The sequence below is a fragment of the Daucus carota genome, chromosome 3, assembly GCF_001625215.2.
Source record: "Daucus carota subsp. sativus chromosome 3, DH1 v3.0, whole genome shotgun sequence".
NCBI lineage: Eukaryota > Viridiplantae > Streptophyta > Magnoliopsida > Apiales > Apiaceae > Daucus > Daucus carota.
In genome coordinates, this window is record NC_030383.2 from 1,093,268 (window position 1) to 1,118,322 (window position 25,055).

The following is a 25,055-nucleotide window of genomic DNA, read 5'->3' on the forward strand; positions in this document are numbered from 1 at the left end:
ATATATTAACACAAAGGGACAATTTAATCGTTAATAAGTTTAAGTTTTATTTCACTGTCATAAATAAAATTATGATAAAAGAATACATAAACATAAAATAAAAAGATGGGTTTTGACCCTATTATCACAATACCAATCATTAATGCTTAGAATATCATAATCCGAAAAACTGATCCCAAAATACCAATTATTAACATTACATCGTCTTGCGTTTTGGATATTATTAAGGGTTAAAGAACAGAAAACTATTTCGTGTAGCATTTTGTTGGAGTTAAAAAGAACAATACAATACATGGTATGAGGTTTTGTTGAGGTAAAAGAACAAAACAGTACACCTAATGTTTTTTTCCAAAATTGAAAATACTAGATTATTCGACGTGAATAAATGATATTTAGGATTTTTTTTCAAATCTTATTACTTTGGACATTATTTATGTAGATCTTGGACCTTTTCTCGATAAATTTAACTTCTACAATATATTTGAATTTTAACAGCGTAAAATAACACCGTAGATTGGATTCAAATTGTAGGGTCGTTGTCAGCCATAAGGCAGGAGTGTGTTATATATACTTTCATTGCTGGCTAGAGAAGCTACAAGCATATTACAGTCTGGACTTGAAACTTCATGGCTACAAGCAAACGTTTCAGACTCAAATTATCTCTTCCAACATTTCAATTCTGTCGCACCAAAGTAACCCCTTCTCTCCCAAAGCTACCTTCAGAGTCCACTACATTATTCTCTCCGATAAATCCTAAATCGTTAGAAATATCTTATCCCTCCTTCTCCAATCCATCCAATCCCCCTCCAACCCCGGCTCATCCGCTCAAGATCATGCCGGTTAGCTTTAACACTCAGCATTGTCCATCACCATCACAGAAGATTTATAACTCGCCAGTGGCATTTGGTTCCGATGACAGCTTTGCATGGCCAATTACACCACCTCCAAAAGGTGGAAACAGTAAGCCACAGAGGATAAACAACAAGAATAAATCAAAAGTTAGCAGTGTTTCATCAGGAGAGAGTGGCTGGTTTAGCAGCGATGAAGATGGGAAGGAGAGCTTGGTTTCGTCGTCTGAGAATTTTGACACGTCTTGTGATTTTGGCAATGTTTCTATTTCTAGTAAATTTGGCACAAGCAAGAAAAAGAATAATGACAGAAATGGTGGTAATGAGTCTGTAGTGAAGAAGTCTTCGACATCAGTGTTCAAGAGGTTGATGACTAGTTGTGCAGTGAATGATGAGAGTTTTGCAGTGGTGAAGAATTCTCAGAACCCATACGAAGATTTCAAGAGCTCGATGATGGAGATGATAATGGAGAAACAGATGTATGAGGCTAAGGATTTGGAGCAGCTGTTGCAGTGTTTTCTGTCACTTAATTCTAGGCACCACCATGGAGCCATTATTCAGGCCTTTTCTGAGATTTGGCACCTCTTGTTTATGTAAATCTTATGCCGGCAGATAGAATTACACAGATTCTGTCTCTAAAATACTCTATGTGTTCATTCCTTTGTTTATGTCCATAAAAATTGTTATAAATATTATTGATCCTGAACCCCTTACTAAATATTCCCAAACTTTCATCCTATTTCTACCCTCTTCCACCTCTTCTGCACCGAATGAACATTAAGGTACCGCATTCATCAAGCCTTCTATGATGTCCTAGAAGCAATAGTTCTTGTTTAAGCACTAATATTTACAGTATCAACTAAACAACACTAAATACAGGACAAACAATGTTAACTTAATGAAAAGGGGTGAAACCGGAATTTCAAAGAAATTAAATCCAACAAAGTTATACATAAAGAAAACTGATTATTTGTATAATTTATGAAGAGAACCAGCTTATCAGGACAAAGGATGCAATCATAGTCCAAACTGACTAATCTACTGGGGTACAAACTAAATCTTCATGACATTACCGCAATGAAATGAACTTTAGTACAACATTCACCGGACAACAGCAGATTGAAAAATTATTGTAACAATAATTTATCACCTTCTAAACCATACGGGAGATTCCTATGAAGAGCATACCTTCTTTATCATCCTCATCAGCTTAAAATTGCAAATAATGAATTGTACAAGAAGCAAGTGCTTCAGAGTTCAGCATTCCTTTAGCTTGCGAGATTTGTATTGTTTTCACCATATTCAAAATATTTCACATGGCATAGCACCCCACCAGCTTCATCTGCAAATGATATTTTCTTTTTCTCCCTATGCATCATGGTTTCTTTAGCAGCAGAGGCATCCAGGGTCGATTTCTGTGGTTGAGACTTCAGAGATTGAAAACAAAACAAAGTAGGAAGTGAGGAAAATACTACAATCTTCTCAACAGTATTTATAACTTGCTAAATTGTTATTACTTTAGTTCAGATATATATTTACTATATAGAAAAGTTAAAGACTGAGACGCAAACCATAATTTTACAGAAACGGTTGCAATCTCTTGCCATCATAGACAGCCACTTTTTTGTTGTTTCCTCGACTTTAGTTGCACTCTTGATAGCTGATTTCACCTGTTAAGAGAGATTTCAACAGGTTAAGAAAATAAATCATTGCACGTGAACAAACACCATATACGTCTGAGCACAAACACATATGAGAAGCTGTGAGAATATATTGATGACATAAAAATTACAGTGTGTACTACTAATGACATCCGCATAACACACAAGAGTTGACAGAAAGGAGGGGACAGTAAGAACCTCATAATACAGGCTATGGGCTATTAAATCACTATAGAGTCATCATGACAGCCCAAAATAAGTACAAGGTTCATTGACTAGAGCATAGCACAATCATGTTCACAGATAACTATTAAAAGAAGCATCCAGCAGGCAGAAATCATTTAGATGAAACAGCTAAAGATTACTAAGCAGCAGAGATGTTTCTAGCCTTATATACCTCATCAGCATCATTTTTCATAGATGTACTGCGGTATGCTTCATAGAGCAATTTTTCTTCTACCATGTCTTTCATTGACTTCAACTCTGTCATAAGCTTCGCCGCTACAGACTCTATGTCCTGCATCTGTCGCTGGGAAAATGAAATTGCCCTTTCATGACAAGCTTCAATAGAGCTTCTTCCTTTGTACATACCAGGAAGCAAACGAGTAGGTTGTGAACCTACAAGACGGCCTATAGGTGAACATTTTTCAGGCAAGGAACCTTTCTTATTGTGCTTTGATTTCTTGAGGATTTTCTTGGGGGATAAAATTGCTTTTCTGAGAATCCTCTGTTCAGTCAATTCACCTTTCGCGCATGATTCTACACCTGTAGTGTCGGATACCTCTGATAAAGCATTGTCCTCAGTTTGGTTACCAACGAAACGCTTTCCCTTGCATTCTAAAACGCAAATAGAAAGGAGAAGTCAATTACAGAAAGAAAAGGCCTCTTGACATTTCTTCAACCTATAAAATAATAAAATGAATCTACTAATACTTATAAGGGATGCAATAAAAATTTCAAATTCACCCTTTTGCAGTATATCGTATGTGTGTGTGCAGGGTAAGTGAGAGAGCGATGCAGAAGCATATCAGTATATGCCTAAACCATTTATACAGTAGTAAAGACACAATTGAATCTGCAACAATTCCAGGACTTTACTCAGCCATCTCAAATTGCTGTAAAGGTTTATGCAGAACAATCTAAATGAAGATGGCCTGATTACTATTAAAAGTTTTTGAGAGAATGTTACATTATATCTTGTTTACATTCTTCTAAACAGGTTATGTGTTGCAAAGGATTTAGTATCTGAATCCTTGTAAAATATCTGCTATAAACAACTTACTATGATCCCCAATGTCGTCGGTCAGCTCCCTGTAGTTCGTTGTCAGACACACCTTCTCCTGGAAAGTTGGAGAAATAACCTGAGAGTATATAAAATGACAATCAGCAACTTTCAAGAATCGAAAGGAAAAAAGTCTGGCTTGTAATTTTTAAGACAAAAAGTAAAGTCAACTTCATATGACATAGAATACCTTTTTCGTCGAGGGAAATCTCTCAGGAGGTTGCCACAGCACTATATCACCCTGATTGCAAGTCTCTGGACTTGAAAGCTCGTTATCATCACAGCCGGAGAGACTAATTTCGGCATCAGTGTTTATAGGTAATAGCAACTGTTTCTCATTTGCAAAGGCAGCATCCTCCAAGTCAGTAGGATAAATATTAGGCTCTACACAATATCCTGATGTGTTTGAATTGTAGGTTGTCAAAGACCAGTCATTCTCAATTGTCCGTGAGTATATTTCCTCGGCGACCAAATCACTGTCGGAAGCTGAGCATGGATAAAAATTCCAAGGTGAAATATAATAAGAGAATGGACTTCTCGGGGAAACATTTGGCAGGTGATGTGGCAAATTAGTTTCATTGACATCATCAAAAATTGATAATGTAATACCTCGACCACTTTTAATGAGACAAAGACCATCACTGGTTGCCACATTAGAATCTCTATATTCAGACTCATTCCAAAGAATCTCTGGCATATTCAAACAACTCTGGGGAGCACTTAACATATCTAACCGATTCCTGGCATCATCCTCAAAAACGCACAACTCACTGCCATTTACAAAATTGGTAGAAGAAATACCGTTATCAAGAGGCATCTCAGAAACTTCATCTTTAGTTTTGTGGATAACTAAACTTTTATCATTGATGTTTTTATCTGTCAGCAGAAAGCTTTGACTAGATGGCGACTGCAAAATATCAGACTCTTTGTGCAATTCTGATGCACGGGAAGCAGGATGTCGACACGACTCCTGAGTACCTGATCCCACAGTCTTCTCACTAGGTGGAGGAATAAAAGACAGAGGCATATAATCAACCTCTGGTTGACTGAGAGAAAATGTGTTAACACGTGCTTCACATTGTCCTGCTGATGATATGGTTTCCTTGTTTTCTAGGAAACCAGATATGTTAACACATGTTTCCTGTTGTCCTGCTAATGATATGGTTTCCTTGTTCTCTAGGATAGTATCAGAAGTCTGGAGGATCTGAGAGGAGTCCATGTCATATACGCTAACTTGCTCACCAGAACTGGAGGGACCATCAGTTGTTTCAGCAGCAAAATTCAGAGCCTGGAGTTCAGAGAGGCAAAATGTAGAAGCCTCAATTTTTATGGTCATAGGCACAAAATTAGCATTGCTTGATTGTTGAGGATATGTACAATCATGAGCTAAAATTGCAGAGGCACTTCTCCTGGCATGCTTCTTTGTGGACTTTGCAATTTTTGAAAGTGTTGTATTCCAACTGCTGAGTGGTATCATGAGATCACAATCATCTCCATCTTCCTGAAATTCAGGACTTGAACAAACAGAATCTGACATCTTCCTTTTCTTTAATTTGCACGTCTTCCTTAGTTCCTTCAACGTCATTTCCCCGAATGAAAGATCGTCTGATTCACTTGCCATTTCTTCATAGTCACTGCATTCAAAATCAGTGGATACTTGATCTCTTTCCATTGTTATTCTTTCTGCCTTCGGCAGGCATAAATTCTTAGTTATATCCTTAACTTCCCCATTTTCACAACCATTTTGTGATTCAGCTTCTGATGGCTCATTAAGATGTCTCGGATGTTTATCCTCATAAATTTCTTCCAAACTCTTAAACACGAGAGCTGGTTTTCGACGAGAATTTACATTTAAAACCTTACTTACTGAATCACCCTTGATAGCATTAATGTAATGCAAAGCACTACAATGTTGCAACCTCATTATCTTGATTTGAACTTGTATACCTCTGTGTATATCTCCAGCGGCTTACTGTGACAAAAGAAGTGCACCACATATGTCAAGGTTATTTCTTTTAGAATATAGTTAGCTAAGTATACAATTAATTTTAGCATAATGTTACTAAACTGCAGCATAAACCAATATCATCGAGTACAGCAAATAGACTATAAGCACAAAATAAATCTGTCATCTTCTACCGTTTAATATTTGTTATAAACATAGCATTATGCATTATTGACTTCTGCTTTTGTAAAACCAACTAATACAGGATAGAATACCAACGAACAGCATAACGAAATGCTTGCTACCCTTAGCTTACTGGAGCGAGAAAACATCTCCCAACTATGTATGCATAAAAAAGCCTTCAAGGCAGGTAAGCTTAATTGGGGGAGAAAACAGAAACTAATCTAGACCATGATTCTGACTCCGACAAGCATAATCCACTTCAGGGGAGTTTCAAAGCAATCTAATCAAATCAAATTTTGCTCAAGTTTCTAGCTACAACTCCACAATTGATACTAATTTACTAACAATCAATACATTCACCAAGATAATTTGTGCTTAAGATTGCCATTACATTTCCACCCCAGATACAGTAACTAAATAAGCTTCTCCATAGCACGCCCTCGAAATTATAAATCAACAAAAACCCGAGCCACATCAACCACAACAAAACCAAATGCAAGCTCCAAACCCCAATCAATATAATCAGAACTACAATTAATGTCTATAAACTTTCCATCCATTCACACTCTCAAACACACAAATTAAAATTAACAAAAAAAAAAAACTCGATGAAATCCCCCAAAATCATGAACAACAAAACCCAAACCGCAACCCCCAAATCGAATAATAAACAACCAAATCCCCCCTCCAACCCCAAATTAACACAATCAGAGCTACATTTAACTGAATTTCAAAACATACATACTCGCATAGAAGCAATTCAGATGTACAACACTTACCCTAAACCCTAAATCCAGCTAATCTGATACATCAATTGCTTCAATTTCAAAACAACAATTACATACATACACGTGTGTGGTGTGTGTGTGTGTGTGTGTGTGTGTGTGTGTGTGTGTGTGTGAAGTTGAATTGAAATAGTACTAACCTCTTGTGAAGCTCTGGATCTGCTTGCTAGAAAGTACAGAGAAGAAATGTATAGTATATGAGAGTGTGTGTATAAAAAGCTAAATTTTCGCGGCTCGCGCGCAATTCAGGTTGGCGGGAACTAGGGTTTAGTATTTTAATATTTCGTGCGACGAAATTATGAGTTTTTTCTTTTTAAAAGTAACTAGCTTCTTAACCCGTGCAAAGCACGGGTTGCTTTAAATCACTTTCTTCAATATATGTTATATCTCGTTATTTATCTTTTTTTTTATATTTATTTGTATTTTAAATCATAATATGTTGATGTCTGTATATACACATATCCTCACTTTTATGATATTTATTAAAAATATAAATACAAAAAATATATTAAAATTCGGTTAAATCGATGACTAATTGGTCGAAAATTGGATTAATAGGGTCGAAAATCGGGTAGAATATTAAAAATTTACAAAAATTTTGGGGAAAATTTAAAATTTTAAAAATGATTATATATATATATATATATATATTATTTTTACATATATAATATTAAATTAATTCTGAATAATGATCCTATTAATCATTCTGATTAATCGTTGATTTTCTGATTCCCGCTTTTTACAACACTAAATATTTATTTATTTATTATTAAATCATAATTTTATATGTTATATCCAAAAAATTATAAAATATACATTTTTATAAAAACAAATAAACATTAAGGCTTAACTTTCGTAGCCAAACATAGCCCCATAGATACTTAATTCCTACATTATACATCAAGCCAGTCCATTGACTGCAATATCAAAATACATATTTTTATATATAGAGAGGTCATTATTGACTTTTAAAACTAACGTATTTTATTAGACATTAATGTCCAATCATTAATATACATTAATTATAACATGATTTTGGAATTAATTTAATATTATACATATAAATAATATATATCTAATCATTTTTAAAATTTTTTATTTTCCCAATCTTTTCTTTTTTTAATAGACGTACGTTCAAATTTTGTGAATGAAAAATATCTTCTTTTTTTTTAAACAAAAGTGTTAATCTAATAATAGAAAGCCATACGGCATCTACACCAATGATCGAGTCGAACAAACTGAATGTATTTTGAGTAAAGGATAGTTTAGTCATTTTGGATTAAATTGATCAAGATTCGATTTTAGTGCTACAAGTATGTGTCAGATACTTAGATATATAGAATAAAAAAAAATAGTTACTGGCTAATTATTGTTTCAGACTTCTGGTCATTAGCCTCTGTACCGGGATGCTTGGCCAAACTGCTTCTTTTATCATCAACTACGGTATATATTACATGATGTTTAAACACAATTAGAAATATAACATCTCATTATGTCAGCAGCCAAACTGCTTCTTTTATCATCAACTACAGTATATATACATGATGTTTAAACACAATTGGAAATATAACATCTCATTATGTAGCAGCCAAACTGCTTCTTTTATCATCAACTACAGTATATATTACATGATGTTTAAACACAATTGGAAATATAACATCTCATTATGTCAGCAGCCGCGCAGCAATCGTCAGCTTAGAGTTTTGACTATGACAAAAGAGTATACCTTCATCTACGATCGAACATTAAACTGCTCAGAAAGAATACCATCATTTTGATTGTTTTACATGATTTAAGGGTCTATTTTATGTAACTTTTCGCAAGTATTTCAAATATACAATTTGTTTTAAGTTTGTAATCAATAGAGCGTAAATAAAAAGTACACGAGTGTACCATAGAGAGTAAATTAAAAGTACGAACATACCATCGGTAGAAGTCAAAAATGCGATGGTACCATTGAAAAAAACCACTTCTACGAGGGTACCATCAAGAATTTCCCTGTATATAATTTAAATTTATATTTACTTGTATTTTAATTCTTATTATCTTGATGTCTAAATGTACATATATCCTTACTATGATGATATTTATTAAAATGTAAATATAAAAAATATACACTATTTAAAATTTTATTTTATAATTAAATTATCATTCACCTAAAATTATTGAAAATTTGATAAAAACAAATAAGATTCTTGTCGAATCAGAGTCTTTGTCGTATAGTTAAAAAATCATATATATGATTTTATTAAATCATATATATAATTTTATTAAATCACAATAATTAAATATTCTAAAAATCGGCCGATTAACCGAATAATCGATAACAGACGAATTTTTAATACGATTTGGTAAAATTCGATTAAATCGATGATTAATTGGTCAAAATTGGATTAATCAGTCAAAAATCAGGTAGAATATTAAAATTTACAAAATTTGTGGAGAAAATTTAAAATTTTAAAAATAATTAGATATATATTATTTATATGTATAATATTAAAATAATTTCAAATAATGATCATGTTATAATTAATGTGTATAATAAATACATTGCTTAGACATTAATGTATAATAAATGCGTTAGAATTAAAAGTCAATAATAACTTTTATATATATTAAAATATGTGTATTAAGAGAAGAGTATATTAGTCATATCGAATTAATTTACAATGATTAGACATTAATATCTAATAAATACATTAGTGTTAAAAGTCAATAATAACCTTTATATATATAAATATTGTATAATGAGCAAAGGGTAAATTGGTCGTTTTGAATTAAATTAATGTATCTCATATTTTTTTTTGTTCATCTTTTTTAAGTTGAGATTATTTGTAAATTTAATTTCTATTTAATATTTATTTGTATTTTAAGTCATATTATGTGTATATCTGTCCTTGCTTCTGGCTTTTTTTTCTAAAATAGTCGCATATGTTTTTTTTGACCTGTTTGTGTAAAAAGTCACAAGCACGCATAGGAACTTGAAATTCTAACTTTTTTTTAGGACTTCAATTTTTTTTCAAACACTTTAATCACTTATAAGTATTGACCCACTTCTCACAAATAGTCCACTTTTTTTATTTTAAGAAGGAAGTCACTTTTCATAAGATTTACCCAAATACACTCTATATTGATGTATATATGTACACATATCCTCACTATTATGATATTTATTAAAATATAAATACAAAAAATATAGTACACTATATAAAATTATATAATTAAATTACCACTCACCTAAAATTATTGAAAATTTAATACGAAAACTGAGATTCTTGCCGAATTAGAGTTTTGTCATATAGTTATATATATTATTTATAGTTATTCTAATACATATGTATATATTTTTATTAAATAATAACAATTAAACATTCTAAAAATTGGCCGAGTTAACCTATTAATCAATAGTCGGAAGGATTTTAATCTGATTTGGTAAAATCCGTTTAATCGATGTCTAATTGGTCAGAAATTTGAATAATGGGTCGAAAATCATGCAAAATATAAAAATTTACAAAATTTGTGAAGAGAAATTAAAATTTTAAAAATGATTATATATATTATTTTTACATATATAATATTAAATTAATCAAATAATGACCATGTTAACCATTTCGATTAATCGTCGATATTTTTATTCTCGCTTTTTATAATACTGGATATTTATTTATTTATTAAATCATAACTATAAATGTTATATACTTATATGTATTAGAGTTTTAATTATAAAGTAATTAATGCATATTAATGAAGAGACATTAATGTCTAATAAATAGGTTGGTATTAAAAGTAAATATTAATAGTGAGTAAGGGTAGTCTGGTCTTTTTGAATTAAATTATGTATAATGAGCAAGGGTAGTTTAGTCATTTTGATTTAAATTACTCATAGTTGGTCTATTAGATATATAATAGATGTGAGGGTATTTTTAGAGGAAAAGCGGTGTTTGAATGATTTTTTATATATATTTAAATGAATTAAGACAAATGATGATATGTTTTTATTCTTATTTTTATTAATTATAAATATAAGAGGGTACATATTATAAAATATTATAAATATATGTGGATTATTTATTTATACCCAAATGTTGATCAGATTTTTGAAAAAATGTAAACATTGGAAAAATCTATAATCTTTTTACGAGAATCTCGAACACATTTATTTTCAAAAACTTCATTGATGATATTCTAATAGTTGATAGAAGCATAAATTTTCAAAAATTTCATTTATTTTGAGCAAAAACCAAAAATATAAGATAAATATAAAAAAATAAAGTCGAAGTTAAGGTTATACTGATCTAAAATGTTTCATTTTCTCGTAATAAAGTCACTTAAAGTCAGTGTTCTAAAAATCGGCAATTAATTGAGATTAATTGATGTTCGGTCAGCCACCGTCTTAATTAAGCGTTAATTGGTGGAAAAAGCGTTTTTCCTCGAAAATCGGTCAAAGACGGGATTAATCGGGTTTAATCGATCAAAAGATGGTATAATCGGCAAAAATCTAGTAAATTTAAAAAAATTAAAAATCATGATAAAAAAATTTAAAATTTAAAATTTAATTCTAAGACACATTGTACTATGGCCGTATGGGATGAATTGACCTAAATATCTAGAAAATAGATATTTTGTGAACAAAATCATTAATTTTTTAATTTATAAAATTATATGATTATAAATCTATCGTAAATATAAATATATTTATACTTATATTTATCTAGTTTAAAAATAATATTAAATTGATTCCGATTAATGATCCGATTAATCCCCGATTATTCGATTAATCGCTGGACGATGCCTTTACCGATTGAGTCCGATTCCCGCTTTTTACAATATTGACTAAAATACGTAATAGATTGACAAAAGCACCTGTTACGTATTATATGCACCTAAACAGATTTATAAAATATGGAATTTTGATAATTCAAATTTTATGATTACTTTTCGTGAATCGATAGGTCTGAAATCATAACTATAACACAATTACTTCAAAAAAAAAAAACTATAACACAATTAATATATGAATTACATAGTATAAAATCACACACCCATATATTTGTCGAATAAATTTGTTATTTTTTTTTTTTTTTTTTTTTTGACGAAAAGCTAAGAATTTAATAAATAACTAAAAACCAGCCGAGACAAATCCTCGAACTGTCAATTACAACCTGATTAAGAAACAAAAAACGAGTCCAAAACCCAATTACAAGATTTCAGACGGATCACACTTCCGAGCCCAAGGCCCGGAGAAATTCGCGGCCGTCACCAAAACCCAAAATCTCTCCCGCCCAAACTCCCCGCGCTCCATCTAAATCAAAAACACACATACATAACCCCAGATCTCATCCCCTCATTTCCCTAACCAATCCCCCAATCTCACCAATGGAAAGCGACGACGATTATCAATCATTTTCACCCCCCTCTAATTCCCCCTCACACATCCCCAAATTCAAACGCCTCAAAAAGAAATCACTCGCTTCCTCACCTAACTCGAAACCGAAACCGACTCGTTCGCGTAACGAGTCGGTTTCGGTTAGTAGTAAACAGGTTCTGTTTACGAATGTCGATTTCGCGGAAATAGAAGCCCTGGAGGCTTCTGAACGCGTCGAGTTAGGTGAGGAGGCGAAACCGATTGCAGAATCGGTTTTGTTTACGAATGTTGATTTTGCGGAAATAGAAGCGCTGGAAGGATCTAGAAGCGTGGGGTTAGATGAGAAGGCGAAGGCGAAGGTGAAACCGATTAGGAATGTTGATTTTGTGGAAATAGAAGGTTTAGAGGGTTTTAGAAAAAGAGAGGTAGATGAGAGGGCGAAATTTTCGGAGAAGGATGAAGTGGATTTGTTTAATTCGGTTGATTTTAAGAGATTAGAAGATTTAGAGGATTCGAGAAGTGAGGAGTTAGATGATTCGGAGGATGTGTTGGTTCGAGATCCGCTTACTTCGGTTGATTTTAAGAAATTAGAGGCTTTGGAAGGTTCTCAGAGTGTTGATTTCGATGATTCGGAGGATTTGTCAGTGTCACAGTCTTCGTATCGGGATGAGAAGGATGGTGAGGATTTGGGGGCAAAGATTGCGGAGTTTAAGAGTGAGGTGAGGAGGAAGAAGCGGAGTGCTAGAGGTGGATCGAGGGAGAAGAAGAGGAAAATTGATAGTGTTTTGTCGTTGCCTCGTGTTGATTTTGCGAAATTGGAGGAGTTGGAAGCTTCGAAAGGTGTATCTTCTGATGATAAGTCGCGTGAGAGTTTTGATAGTATAGAGGAAAGGAGTAATGTGGATGGAGAAGTGAGGAAAGTGACCAAAAGAATTTTAGATTTTGATGAAATTGGGGGAGATGCAGAGAAGAGAGATGGAAAGGAGGAGAAGATGAAGGTTAGGAAGGCGGAGAAGAAGCGGACTAGTGAAGGAGAAGGTAGTGAGAAGAAAGAGAAGAAGAAGAGAGTTAAGGGTACTTCCGAGGAAATGAAGTTAAAGGAAAAGGCTTCAAACAAGCGGAAGGAAGAGAAGGTATTATTTGATGTCGATTTGTTTAGTTATTAGTTAAATTGACTGATCTGGTTTAGTTTGTTGATTATTACTGTTTTTAATTGTAGGAGAGGAAAGCTCATCTAGAGCAACTCCATGCTGAATCTCAAAGACTCCTGCGAGGTTCTTATTTATTCAGTGTACTTGACAATATTGTGTGTGTTTCGGTAGGTTGCATAACATGTACTGATAATTTGAGTATGAAAAGAGGCTAATGTAGTTTTGAATTCCTGATCTCTGTTCATGAGGGTATACAGAAGGGGTGGTAAGTCAGTGACATTGTCATAATAATGTCATTAGGCTATCAGCTAAAGCTTGATATTTTATGTTTGGTAAATAATAGTTGATGTCTTGCTATCAGAGTATTGTCATTTTGGGTACATGTCTTAAACTGGCGAAGTCTATACATAATTTTGTATGATTACTGTGTTTCAGCATATTAGATATTTATGTTAACTGGGACGGATAAAGGAGCCTTGTCACTAATATTAGTGTATCTTTGATTGGTTATGACAGAAACCAGTGGGGCTGGATTTAAACCTGTTCCTGTTGTGCAAAAACCCATATCTTCACTTTTAGAGAAGATTAGACAAAGGAAGCTTGAGGTTTCAAAGAAGTAAGTTCTGTTTTTCTGCTGTTTATCTTTGTATACTGGCTTGGGATTGTTGTATGATTGTTATATTGTTCTGGGATGCAGAATGTCTCTTTTAAACAATAGTGGTTATGCTACTGAAAATGTTGATTCCTTAGTGGAGACTGTGGATGTTGCTGATATGGATACGGTTTCTACTAGAGGTGGAGGGGAAGATAACTTATCAGCCAAGGTCGAAGTGGAGGCCAAAATAGATGCAACTTCTGGAAATATAAAGAGTAGTTTAGACACTTCTTTAACGGATGATATTAACAGATTAAGGACAAACTCGAGTCCTGAAAATGAGAAGTCGCCAGTGGTAAATAAATTTTAATATCTGGTCTTTAATACGTGGATATACAATCCCTTGGATGCATTTTGGAAATCTTATATACTTATTGTTAAATTTGTGTTTATATAGAATGTTAGTTATAACTTTATTTTCTATGCAATTATATAGAAATGTTACTTGAGTATTTTAATTTTCATATTGTCACTTGAACTTGATGTCTTTAGTCAGCATGAAGTGATTTTCAATCTTAATGTAGGCTGTAGCGGAAGAGCCTACCCCTACATTTCGAGCTCCAGTTGATGATACCCAGGTTACTTTTTAAATTTGCAGGAAGACGGTTGGTATTTACATTTTGTTCTATTGCTACAAGTTCTCATACTTAAATGCAAATGATAGGATCTTTTTGGCGATTCTGAAACTAGTGGCAATAAAGATGATCAGCTAGACAATCAGCAAAGTAGTCCAATAGAAGAAGTTCTAGCTCCATCGTTACTTACAATGAATTTAAAGATTGACTCTGTGCCTCTTGATGATGACATGTAAGTCCATTATAAAGAATCTTGATTCGTCTCCAAAACATGAGTTCTTTAGGTGGAGAAGTTGAGTTCATGTCTCATAATATATCTCTTATGTTTGTTCGGAATATCTATGAAAGTGTTGACAACTAAAGTTGTAGCTGTAGTGCTTAATACTGCCAGAAATTATCCCATATTAAAGAGTGTCATACAATTAGTTGCTGTTTTGTTTATGTAGTTCTTCTGATGAAGAGGATGATGATAAGGAGAATCTTGAACCAATTATCTTCAAACCTGGTAATGCATGCTCTTCTCCTAAAGGAGATCCAGTAAAGGCTTTTGTTGATGATGAAGCTGAGGAAGAGGATGACAGTGACCATGACATCCGCTTCCAAGAAAATGATGAAGATGATGCTAATGAAGATTTTGGTGAACTAAATGATCTTATAGTCACTGGGTACGAAGAAAAGTCAATTGATAAAGAAAGGCGCAATGAACTTCATCAAAAGTGGCTTGAGCAACAAGATGCTGCTGGAACAGACAATCTTATGCAGAGGCTGGGATGTGGTCCAAAAGTGAAGGAGAACACACTTTTTGATGTTGAAGTAGAAAGTGATGAGGATGATGAAGGGTCTAGCGATGAGGAAGAGGACATTGGACCAGCTAAAACTGCTCGAATAAATGCAAGAAAAGCAAAACAAATGATCCCGCAGATGTTTGCTGATAAAGAAGATCCTTTTGTATCATCTGATGATGAGGAGACTGAAAAGATGCTTGTCAAACAGCGAGTGCTTGAAAAAGTTGTGAGTTTGCTTCTTCATACTGGATCTGTTCTAATTTCTGGTTATCTGTTATGCTTAGTTAGAAAGTGCTACTGTATTTGTATAAGTTGATCTGCACTTGTCTCCACAATTTAAATCTTCTTGTCGTGATTGTCTTATTGTTGTATTCCCAGGAAGATCAGGCAACCTTAATTTCACCAGCTGAGGATGAGAATTCCAGAGAGGTTTTTGGTCTTATAAAGCAGATCAATAATGCCCCCATAGCCAAAAAGAAGCAACAAGTGCCATGTAAGACTTTTTTGACGTTCTTTAAGTCATTTTTATTCTGAAGTCATGCTTTTATCATATTTAACATTTTCATGTTTTACAGCATTCTTTGAGACCCTCATTACTGGAGGAAGTAGCAGCAGCAGCAGCAGCTCCTCAAAGGTGAGTTATTACTTGATAATAGCCAAAAAAGTCCATTTGTTTTGCTATCTGGATCCAGTCTAAGTGTCTAATAGTCTTTGATTTTTTTTATGTATGCATGTATATCAATGGTCATAGAACCATCTGAAGTAAGCATCTTGCTTTTTCTTTAGCTGTGCAGATTTTTATTATGTTTCGCTTGTCTCCTAGAGTCATGGTAGCCTGTTCTAGTCTACCCGCAGCCCTTGCTACCATCCCGAGGCGCCTCTCCTAGTTTAGTATTAAATCTCCCACTACTGTCATCTTGGTAAAGTAACTAGTCTAAATTGCGAGCTAAGTACAAGGTCACATGCATTATCACTGTTTCTTTCTCTCAACGTAAGCTCATAAGAGGTTCTGTACCATTAATGGCCAGGAATTCCAAGCCTGGCTGTCCCACACAAATTGCCCTTTTCATTTCATTGGAAAAATAAAAAAAACTTGAGCTACAGAATACCCACCAACTTTTGCTTTAATTTTCCTTAATTTCCAATTCCCAAGTTTACATGTTAATCAATGCCATTATACGTACAGAATTGACCTCTAATTATTGTGTGGCAACCTGCAAGTTACAGAGTCATGCTTGCATTTAGGTATTAAATTATCTAAAATTTGTCAATTTAAAATTGCAGTCATCTTTCCTTGGACGGGTATCTAGTCATTCTCTTCCATCCAAGAAAAGAAGCAGCACAGCCAAATCATTTATTTTTGGACGAGATGACAGTAATAGTCGGAGTTCCATTTTGATATTGGAAGACTCTTCTGACGCAGTAAGTTATATCAGTACTTAGTTCAGATTAAAGTGTTGCTTTCTATGTTTCCTGCTTTACAGTCTGCTGCTATCACCCTTTTACTGTGCATTGAAATTTATTGCAATTTTTTGGTTGCTGCACTATTACTAGCCAGGCTCTTATCAGTATTTATCTCAAATGTAGGTTGCAAAAGAAATTAGACCAACACAAAAGTCTACAGCCAAATTCACTAGCTCACAAGCCAAGTCTGTTACTCGAAGTTCCCAGATTGTTGCTGAAACAAATTCCGGAACTTCACTAATTGAGATACTGAAGCGATCAACAATGCAGTCTACTTCCTGTAACCAGGATAATATGGTTGGCATGACTCAGACTATATTTTCTGCATTCAAAATCCCTAAAAAACCAGTAAAAGTAGAAGGAAGAGCCAAATATTAGTGTACCAATTAATATTGGTTGATATTGAGGTGGTATCAATCGGCTGGACATTCAACGATGAGCTGCAACAGAGGCCACAACATCTGCAATTCTGCATGACTCCAAACTTGCAAAGATACCGAGAATTTTCTGGAAAAATCTGTAATCTTTTTCCTTTAAGCTTCTGTTCTACTTTTTAAGTTAAATAAATCTGCCAATGCTGTTAAATTTGTGTAAGTGTGCTATTGTACCATAGAAATTAAACTGCCATTGGAAAGATCAGGACTGAGGCTGATACATCTCATGTATGATGAGGCAAGCCTTCAAGTCAAAAAACTTGCCATGCAATGCCATGAAGAAAGATGGTACAAGAAAATTTCCTAATTCATGTTAGCTGGATCCTATAAGTTTGGTCCAGTCCAAATGTCCAATCCAATAAGAATGCCCAAAATAAGTTTGGGCTTTAAAAGAAACTAGTATTCTTGCCCGCTACGCTTGGCAATTTTTATTTTTATATAATAAAATGTTTGAAGACATAACATTATTGTTAAATATTTTATGTAGGATGAAGGTGATATAAAATTATTGTTCCTTTCTTTTTCTCCCAAAATATACAAACATGGCATAATATACGTCGCTCGACTTTTTTGCATATTAAAAAAATTTTTAATATGAGTATCTAAGATTTCATATTAAAAAAATTTTGTTTACAAAAATTGATCGGGACGGAGCTCACGCTTATCTCCCTTGGAGCAAGTCCGTGCGCGTTTCTCAATCCTGTTTGACCTATCTTAATTTTTTTTAAAAATAAATATGTCTTTTTACTGAATTTAAGATAAATAACACCCTCCTAATATCTATTTTCAAAAATCTATATGATAGTATGTATTTTATTTTGACCAATAAACATAAGCCTGACAAACTTATTTGGTTAAGTAAACACCCTTTTTCAGTTTTGTTATGTTGTGTTTGGTTAGAATATAATAATTTCATTCGTTCTACTATTCCATTCTTATTGGAGCTCAAAACCTTCATTTGTGAAGAAATGGTTTATTTTTTATTATATCTATTTTCTATCCAAATTTTTTTATACAAAATTTGCTTTCATTCATCTTTTTTCAAAGTTTTCCCACTTATACTCTATTATTATCTTCTCAATATTTACTTATTTTATTCAATTTCATTCACCGCAACCAAACACAACATTGTAAAATTGAAGATCAAGAAGGTAGGCTTGAATTTGAGATGAAACCGTAAAACTGAACAATTTAAAAATGGTATACTAATCTGAATTGCAGCTCTTGACAAAAATTGTTAGTATTAAATTTACCAAATACTTTTTACTTGAGAAAAAAGCTGGTCTTTCTCTTTGCCAAATCAAACACGAATGTATATTAAATTTGTGAGTACGATGTTTGAGTAGAAAATCTCAGCAAGTCAGTTAGGTGCGTATAAAAATATGAAAGACCTGTTCTTCATGATTCATGAATATAAAATCGGACTGATTTATTAGTTCGGTTGAATATAGTTTGATTTTCAATTAAATATATTCGGTGCCTGTGTCTGGAGTCTTTGGACTGGGGAGTTGGGGGAGAGCACGAAAAGTAGAGGACAACCAGAGCAAGAGCCAAGATGCAACTTCGTAACACCTCCTGTTTTTTATTTGATGTTTTCAGTTTATTTTCAATTTTGATTTATTATAGTTAAATAGTAAATATTATTATCATGGGTAATTTTTTTTTTTTGAGAACCAATCATGGGTTATTTTTGGAAACTAAAAAGTTACTGTGACGACCCGAATTTTCTGAAATTATTTTATTATTTTATTCCTCATTTTTCATGAAATTATTTTATTATTTTATTCCTCATTTTTCATGAAAAATCATGAAAAATGAGGAATAAAATAATAAAATAATTTCGGAAAATTCGGATCGTCAAATTACTCTGTTTATATATTCCTTTTCCATTTTTATAGAAAAATTATTGTGAAAACACATTATTTTTATTCTTTCCAGCGTAAAAACTGAAGGAAGGTTAAAATGAAATACTACGATCTAGATTATGGTAGTAATAAAATCATTAATTAACGTTGATAATCAAAGTGGTGATAATTATTGGCAATTCTTTTTTTTTTTTTTTATTTAAATTTTATTATTGGCAATTCTTCTACAACTCCTCCGTATCTTTTTCTTGACATATACTGTAGTAGTACTACATCCACCTCCATCCAGCTGTCTGCCTTTTTAGCTCTACGGTCGTTTCTTGTTTGACTCTTCCGGAATAAATCATTATTCTACTTTTTATGAGTACCACTAATTACACAATTATCTATTGCACAATCATACTTTTCCATGAAAAAGTAATTATTAACATCCGTGACATTTTTCCCACTATTCAAAATTTATCTTTAATTTGATTTAGTTAAATAAATTAATAATTTCTAAGTTTACTCTTCGACAAATTATCAACTTAAATTTTAGTTAAACTTTTAGAAATATAGGAGTGACAAAATTATCAATTTATCATAGTTATCGTATTTGACATTATTATTGATTTTTTTTGGAAATGAATATAATAAGAATCAGACGGAAACTGTGCTATGGGGCCCTTTTAAAAAAAGTGCTTCTTGCTTAAAGGAGTGGATTATAAGTGAGAAGTAAATTAAGACTAAGGGATTGTATTCGATTGGGATTTTAAATGATTTTTTTCACTAATGAAATTTGAGAATATTCAATTGTGATTGTTTAAAAACCATTAAATCCTGGGTGTTCAATTGAGATTTTAAATTATGCTACAATTTTTGGTGATATTTAATTGAAATTGTTTAAAATCCATCAAAATATGATGGTACTCAAATGATGGATTTTTTTTGGAATTTTATAAAATTATGAATTTATGGGATTTCTCAGTTTATTCTAATTTTTTTTTTGAAATCCCACCAAAATCGATGAGATTTTGAAACATTGTGTTTAAATCTGAAAGAATTATCAACTCTACGACATTTTATCAAGAATTCGCGCAAATCAAAATCACATACAATTCATTAAAATTCATAATCGAATACAACCCCAAGATTTATGAGTGATTATACTATTTAGGAAAAAAAATAGAAGTTTTGAAACGAAATCTAATATTCCAAATTTTTTATAAATGTTTTTTGTTATTTACATAAACGGGTAAAAGAAATTGAAATAAAAATCAGAAACTCTTTTTGTCAAACAGGCGCAATATTTCACGTCGATTCCAAAACTAAAAATTTCTGGATGTAAATAGTAAACATGTTTTTAACTTTACATCGAAAGTTTAAAAACACACATGTTTATAGTATTTTATATATTCTGTACACACATAAAATCTAGAGTTCTCAGATCCGGAGACTTTGACTTCATATATTGGAAATTAAACACAATTTCTACACCGTCTGGCTGGTTTCAGCTGGTTCCCACGTGCTCTGATGCGTTGTACAAGTATGTGAGTATGTGGTTTCATGGAATTATATTTATAGAGACACTGGCGTGTCGGATAGTTAAAAAAAAATTATATAAAATTAAATGAGATTAAGAGATCTCTTATCATGCAAAATATATACACAGCTCATATTTATTAATTTTTTTAGATATTTGAATTTTTATTGAATATTAATAAGTAAATTTCGTATCAAATTTGTTCATAGCTCGTTAGTGATTCAAATCTATTTAAGATAACTAAATATCAATTTTGAATAAAAAATCTATCTAAAATATTAGTAAATGTATGCAGACTTCCGCAATTAAATATCTGAACCATGATTTTAAACTTAACAAATTATTTTATATATTTGAAAATTAAAAATATACGCAGTATATTGTTGACTTTTGACAAACCGAAATTCTCAAGTTATGTTCAACCCGTGCTTTCTAGTTTCTAATACGGTAACTTTGACGTGGCAAAAAAAATATACAGTAACTTGATTGGAATTTATTTTCTTAATATTGGGTGCTTTCTAGTAATTTGTTTTAAAATTAATTTCTTAACAAAACAGGGAGCCCAACATTTTTAAGAATGTATATACTGAGAAAAGTAAAACCCTAATTTTCTCTCTGACCTTGAGATAGCCGCCGTCTCTTTTATCTGAGGGGCTTCCACCGGTGAAAATTCACCGGTGGAATCTTGTCTTCTTTTATTACTATTAGTTAATCTTTTGTTTTCTTCAACAAGTTCCCAATTTATTTGGGTTTTGTTTGGTCTCTCCTTCTGTGAGAGTTTGGTTTTTGTTTGGGTTTTGTGTGTTCATCATGTCCGGGATTACAGATGTGCGGGTTTTTGATGGTGTTGATTCAGTGATAAAGGTTTGTATGGTGATGTATTTATGGTCGATTGCTCAAAACAATATTGGGAGTATTACAGCATGTACATATCTTTTCAAAAAATCGATTGGTTGCCTACCGAAGAAGGAAGGATTCAACGACGACATGATTATGCGTTTGTTCAATTTCGATTATATCTGTAGATGCCGTAGGGCTTTTCATTATTGAATTATTTTCCTTTTCAAAAAAAAATTAATTTCTTAACAACATTTTTATTCCAATCCGGGTCGAGATATAAATTAATTGGGTGAAGAACCCCAACGCAAATTAATTTGTCCCAACTGATTTATTTATTTTTACCAAAATAAGAATGTGATTTACACTTCTTCAACACAACTAAAAAACGAAAGTGTGCTCAACAAGATTTGTACTCATCCAAGTAAACGCCACCAAACGACACCGCACCGCGCCTTCAGACATACCACACCCCAAAAACCAACACGTGTACGGCAGATCTTCTGTAATAACTCCCCTTATCCTCAAACCTCATCAACAGTAAATAACTAACCATAGTTAACTCCTCTTCACTGTAATAACACAAACCATAGTTTAACTGCCGCCGCATTTCAACATTATTTTATTCATCATCAACTTCTCATCTTCAACTCCTCCTCCTCTCTCTCCTTTTTCTCGCTCCGAACAGCCCACCGTCGCTGACCCGACCCGCTTTCCGTTGTTTCAAGTTTCAACTCCCCGTTCACATTTGCTCCCTCGCAGTTTCTTATCTAAATTATAAAAATAAATATTTAAAAGTTTGATGTTGTTTATTTGATCTTAGAAAAATGGAGAACTCGGTTTCAGCTGAAGCTAGTGTGTGTTCTTCACCTACTCAGACGCCAGTTCCGGCCGTTAAGAAAAAACGCAATCTCCCCGGAATGCCAGGTAATATATCGTATTTTAACGAATATATACATATTCGTTAAGATACATATTCGTTAAGATACGAGCAAGTTTTTTGTATTTGAATGAATATATAAAGTTATTATATATTCATTCAAATACAAGCTACAAACAGTTCAGGTTTTGTGAATCGTTTGTAGCTGTTAATATAACTATTTGTAGTATGTACTAAGTGATTGAAGCTGTTAATATCACTATTTGTAGTATGTAATAAGTTATTGATAAGTTATTGAGGATATGAACTTTTTGATGTTATTGTAGATCCAGAAGCAGAAGTGATAGCGTTATCGCCGAAAACATTACAAGCGACAAACAGATTTATTTGCGAGATTTGTAATAAAGGATTTCAGAGAGATCAAAATCTGCAGCTCCATAGGCGAGGTCATAACTTGCCATGGAAGCTAAAGCAGAGAACAAGCAAGGAGATTAAGAAGCGAGTTTATGTTTGTCCGGAGTTGAATTGTGTGCATCACGATCCGGCTCGAGCTCTAGGAGATCTTACTGGAATTAAGAAGCATTTTAGCCGAAAACACGGGGAGAAGAAATGGAAGTGTGAGAGGTGTTCGAAGAATTACGCTGTGCAGTCCGATTGGAAGGCGCATAGTAAGACTTGTGGTACTCGGGAGTATAGATGTGATTGCGGAACTTTGTTTTCTAGGTTTGTTTTACATTTCTTATGTTTTGGTATTGTTGCGATATCAATATTGATGCAATCATAGAACTTTAATTTTTGGAGCCTCTTTCATATTGCTACTTAATAATATGCGCTGGCTTGGAATTGTAGATTGATCAGGATTAGAATTTGATGATTAGATCAATACGGGTATACAAGTCTGAGACTATGTTACTCTTCTGTTTGGAGGATGACTTGATAGTTATAATACATATCTTAATTGATTGTTAAATAGTATTTGAAAAAAAAAATTGAGTTCAGTTTGCATGAATTGATTTGTAGGAGAGACAGCTTCATCACACATAGAGCATTTTGCGATGCTTTAGCTCAGGAAACTGCAAAAGCTCAGCCATCAGTAATTGATGAAGATGCTACTGCCGTCAAAGCTGAGGAGGTTCCTCCACCACCTCCGCTGCAGTCTAGTCCTCAGCCACCTCATACTCCGTCTACCTCAGTACTATCTCCAGTTCTTTCGATTCAGAGCTCAGGTAATAAAACACGATAATCCTCTTAAGTTGTCCACATTGTAGATGTTGAACTTTTGGAAGCTATCTATGGTTTTGTTTTGTTTAGTTCAGTTGCAAGTGTTATTTTATTGTTATGATTTGTCTATATGCCATGCTAGTTTGGTTCTCATGTGAAAAAAGATATTCATTTTAGTGGTTCTTTGTTTATTGGCAACTTTCTGAGAGGAGTAATTTACGAGTTAAATAGAGCAAAAGGAACAAAAAAGCAATTAAGAAAGGGGGATTTTGAGTGTTGGGAGAGAGAAAAGGAAGCCATAATAGCCTGAAAGCTTTTTAACTCCAATTCAATAAGTTCAAACTTTTTAAAAGGGAACACCATATTATTTTTTCGATTTTGCTGAATCTGATCTTCAGTTCATCATTGTTTATTTACCAGAGATACATGAGAATCCAAGCGGGTTTTTGCAACCAGCACAGTCCCCTGCCACCACAAGTGCAAGTGGTTCCTCCACCTCTAGAAGTGGCAAAGTAAGTAACAGTGTTGACAAAGTAAGTGATACCAGTGCTGTATTTGCGAGTATATTTGCATCATCATCGGCAGCTCCACCTGTAGTCTCACAACCACCTTCTTCGTACTTGTGTGACGTGTCTTGCTCTGACCGAACTCCTATAGAACCCATGTCATTGTCGCTCTCATCATCCTTATATTATTCAAGCACCCCCTCATCTTTATTCCCAGCTTCAGACCAGTGTCAGTACAAGGCGTCATCACAGGCAGCACTATCAGCAACTGCGTTGCTACAAAAGGCAGCTCAAATGGGCCCAACTTCTTCGGGTTCTTTCCTCCGTGGCCTTGGCTTATCAATGTCATCAGGTCCAACTGATCCTCGCGATGACGTGACGACCTCACCTACAATGCAATGGAAGGGAGGCAACACATCGAATAAGAGCAACAATCATCCAATGGCAGCTGACCTTGGACTCGGATTTTCTAACGATGCCAGAGGATCACACTTGACAAATCTGATGTTGAGTGGCTCACCATCTTTGTATGGAAACAGACCCACAACTCTTGATCTACTCGGGCTTGGACTTGGAGGAGGTGGTGCAGCTTCCTCGAACAGGTACTCAGCATTTCTCGGCTCGATTGGAGGTGGGCTTGACGCTGCGTATGGTGGTGTAAACTCTACCAGAGAAACTTGGGATGATCCTGCAGAAAGAAAGCCAACACTCATGTAAAATGTACAAGGACTCTACTCCTTGCTTTTCTATGCTTCCTTTTCGATGGTAAAGACATTTTCTTAGATCTTAAGCTTTTCTCTACCAGTAAATTTTTAAGCATGTGAATTATAGAATAGTTAAAAATCTAAAAATTACCGAGAATATTATTTCGACCGTTCGTTACACCTCAATTTGCCAGTATCATTATAATCTAACAGTAACAGATATGCAGTGAAAATTATTCTTCAAATGTTTGTTTGTTTGTTGTTTGGTACACAAAAATGAAATATTTAACCCAATTTTAGATACTATCTTTATCTTAATCTACAAGTTAAAAGGCAAACATGCCCTTTGGATGGTGACCATGATTTATTGATTTGATAGAAAGAGAA

At 33.4% G+C, this 25,055-nt stretch overlaps 4 protein-coding genes across 4 annotated transcripts; 3 read left to right on the forward strand and 1 right to left on the reverse strand.

The window, feature by feature from the left end:
• The first annotated feature begins 607 nt into the window (after nucleotides 1-607).
• Nucleotides 608-1,554, forward strand: LOC108211997 (transcription repressor OFP7). Its single transcript, XM_017383731.2, has one exon. It carries the CDS (start codon nucleotides 627-629, stop codon nucleotides 1,443-1,445), a length of 819 nt encoding a protein of 272 aa, XP_017239220.2. The 5' UTR covers nucleotides 608-626; the 3' UTR covers nucleotides 1,446-1,554.
• A 203-nt stretch (nucleotides 1,555-1,757) lies between these two features.
• LOC108211409 (uncharacterized) lies at nucleotides 1,758-6,978 on the reverse strand. The gene is made up of 6 exons (XM_017383004.2): nucleotides 6,845-6,978; nucleotides 3,982-5,763; nucleotides 3,792-3,870; nucleotides 2,907-3,346; nucleotides 2,420-2,518; nucleotides 1,758-2,275 (listed from the first exon to the last, which is right to left on the reverse strand). The coding sequence occupies exons 2-6, from the start codon at nucleotides 5,713-5,715 to the stop codon at nucleotides 2,117-2,119; spliced, it is 2,511 nt and encodes an 836-aa protein (XP_017238493.1). The 5' UTR covers nucleotides 5,716-5,763; nucleotides 6,845-6,978; the 3' UTR covers nucleotides 1,758-2,116.
• A 4,939-nt stretch (nucleotides 6,979-11,917) lies between these two features.
• On the forward strand, nucleotides 11,918-17,284 carry LOC108211169 (uncharacterized). The gene is made up of 11 exons (XM_017382692.2): nucleotides 11,918-13,202; nucleotides 13,289-13,343; nucleotides 13,737-13,836; nucleotides 13,918-14,170; nucleotides 14,400-14,453; nucleotides 14,540-14,682; nucleotides 14,897-15,461; nucleotides 15,614-15,728; nucleotides 15,811-15,869; nucleotides 16,520-16,657; nucleotides 16,823-17,284. The coding sequence occupies exons 1-11, from the start codon at nucleotides 12,081-12,083 to the stop codon at nucleotides 17,075-17,077; spliced, it is 2,859 nt and encodes a 952-aa protein (XP_017238181.2). The 5' UTR covers nucleotides 11,918-12,080; the 3' UTR covers nucleotides 17,078-17,284.
• Nucleotides 17,285-21,961: 4,677 nt separating this feature from the next.
• LOC108210434 (zinc finger protein GAI-ASSOCIATED FACTOR 1) lies at nucleotides 21,962-24,848 on the forward strand. Its single transcript, XM_017381716.2, has 4 exons — nucleotides 21,962-22,284; nucleotides 22,564-22,960; nucleotides 23,258-23,463; nucleotides 23,879-24,848. The coding sequence occupies exons 1-4, from the start codon at nucleotides 22,185-22,187 to the stop codon at nucleotides 24,679-24,681; spliced, it is 1,506 nt and encodes a 501-aa protein (XP_017237205.1). The 5' UTR covers nucleotides 21,962-22,184; the 3' UTR covers nucleotides 24,682-24,848.
• The last annotated feature ends 207 nt before the right edge of the window (nucleotides 24,849-25,055 follow it).

Bases quoted from the DNA above. Each gene is read 5' to 3' on its own strand.
- LOC108211169 (XM_017382692.2), top strand. From the start codon at position 12,081: ATGGAAAGCGACGACGATTATCAATCATTTTCACCCCCCTCTAATTCC. The intron at 13,203-13,288 runs GTATTATTTGAT...TTTTAATTGTAG, and splicing joins ACAAGCGGAAGGAAGAGAAG to GAGAGGAAAGCTCATCTAGA. The intron at 15,729-15,810 runs GTAAGACTTTTT...CATGTTTTACAG, and splicing joins AAAGAAGCAACAAGTGCCAT to CATTCTTTGAGACCCTCATT.
- LOC108211997 (XM_017383731.2), top strand. From the start codon at position 627: ATGGCTACAAGCAAACGTTTCAGACTCAAATTATCTCTTCCAACATTT.
- LOC108211409 (XM_017383004.2), bottom strand. From the start codon at position 5,715: ATGAGGTTGCAACATTGTAGTGCTTTGCATTACATTAATGCTATCAAG. The intron at 3,347-3,791 runs GTAAGTTGTTTA...TTTGCGTTTTAG, and splicing joins CGACGACATTGGGGATCATA to AATGCAAGGGAAAGCGTTTC. The intron at 2,276-2,419 runs GTTTGCGTCTCA...CAATCTCTGAAG, and splicing joins ACCGTTTCTGTAAAATTATG to TCTCAACCACAGAAATCGAC.
- LOC108210434 (XM_017381716.2), top strand. From the start codon at position 22,185: ATGGAGAACTCGGTTTCAGCTGAAGCTAGTGTGTGTTCTTCACCTACT. The intron at 22,961-23,257 runs GTTTGTTTTACA...ATTGATTTGTAG, and splicing joins TGCGGAACTTTGTTTTCTAG to GAGAGACAGCTTCATCACAC. The intron at 23,464-23,878 runs GTAATAAAACAC...TTTATTTACCAG, and splicing joins TCTTTCGATTCAGAGCTCAG to AGATACATGAGAATCCAAGC.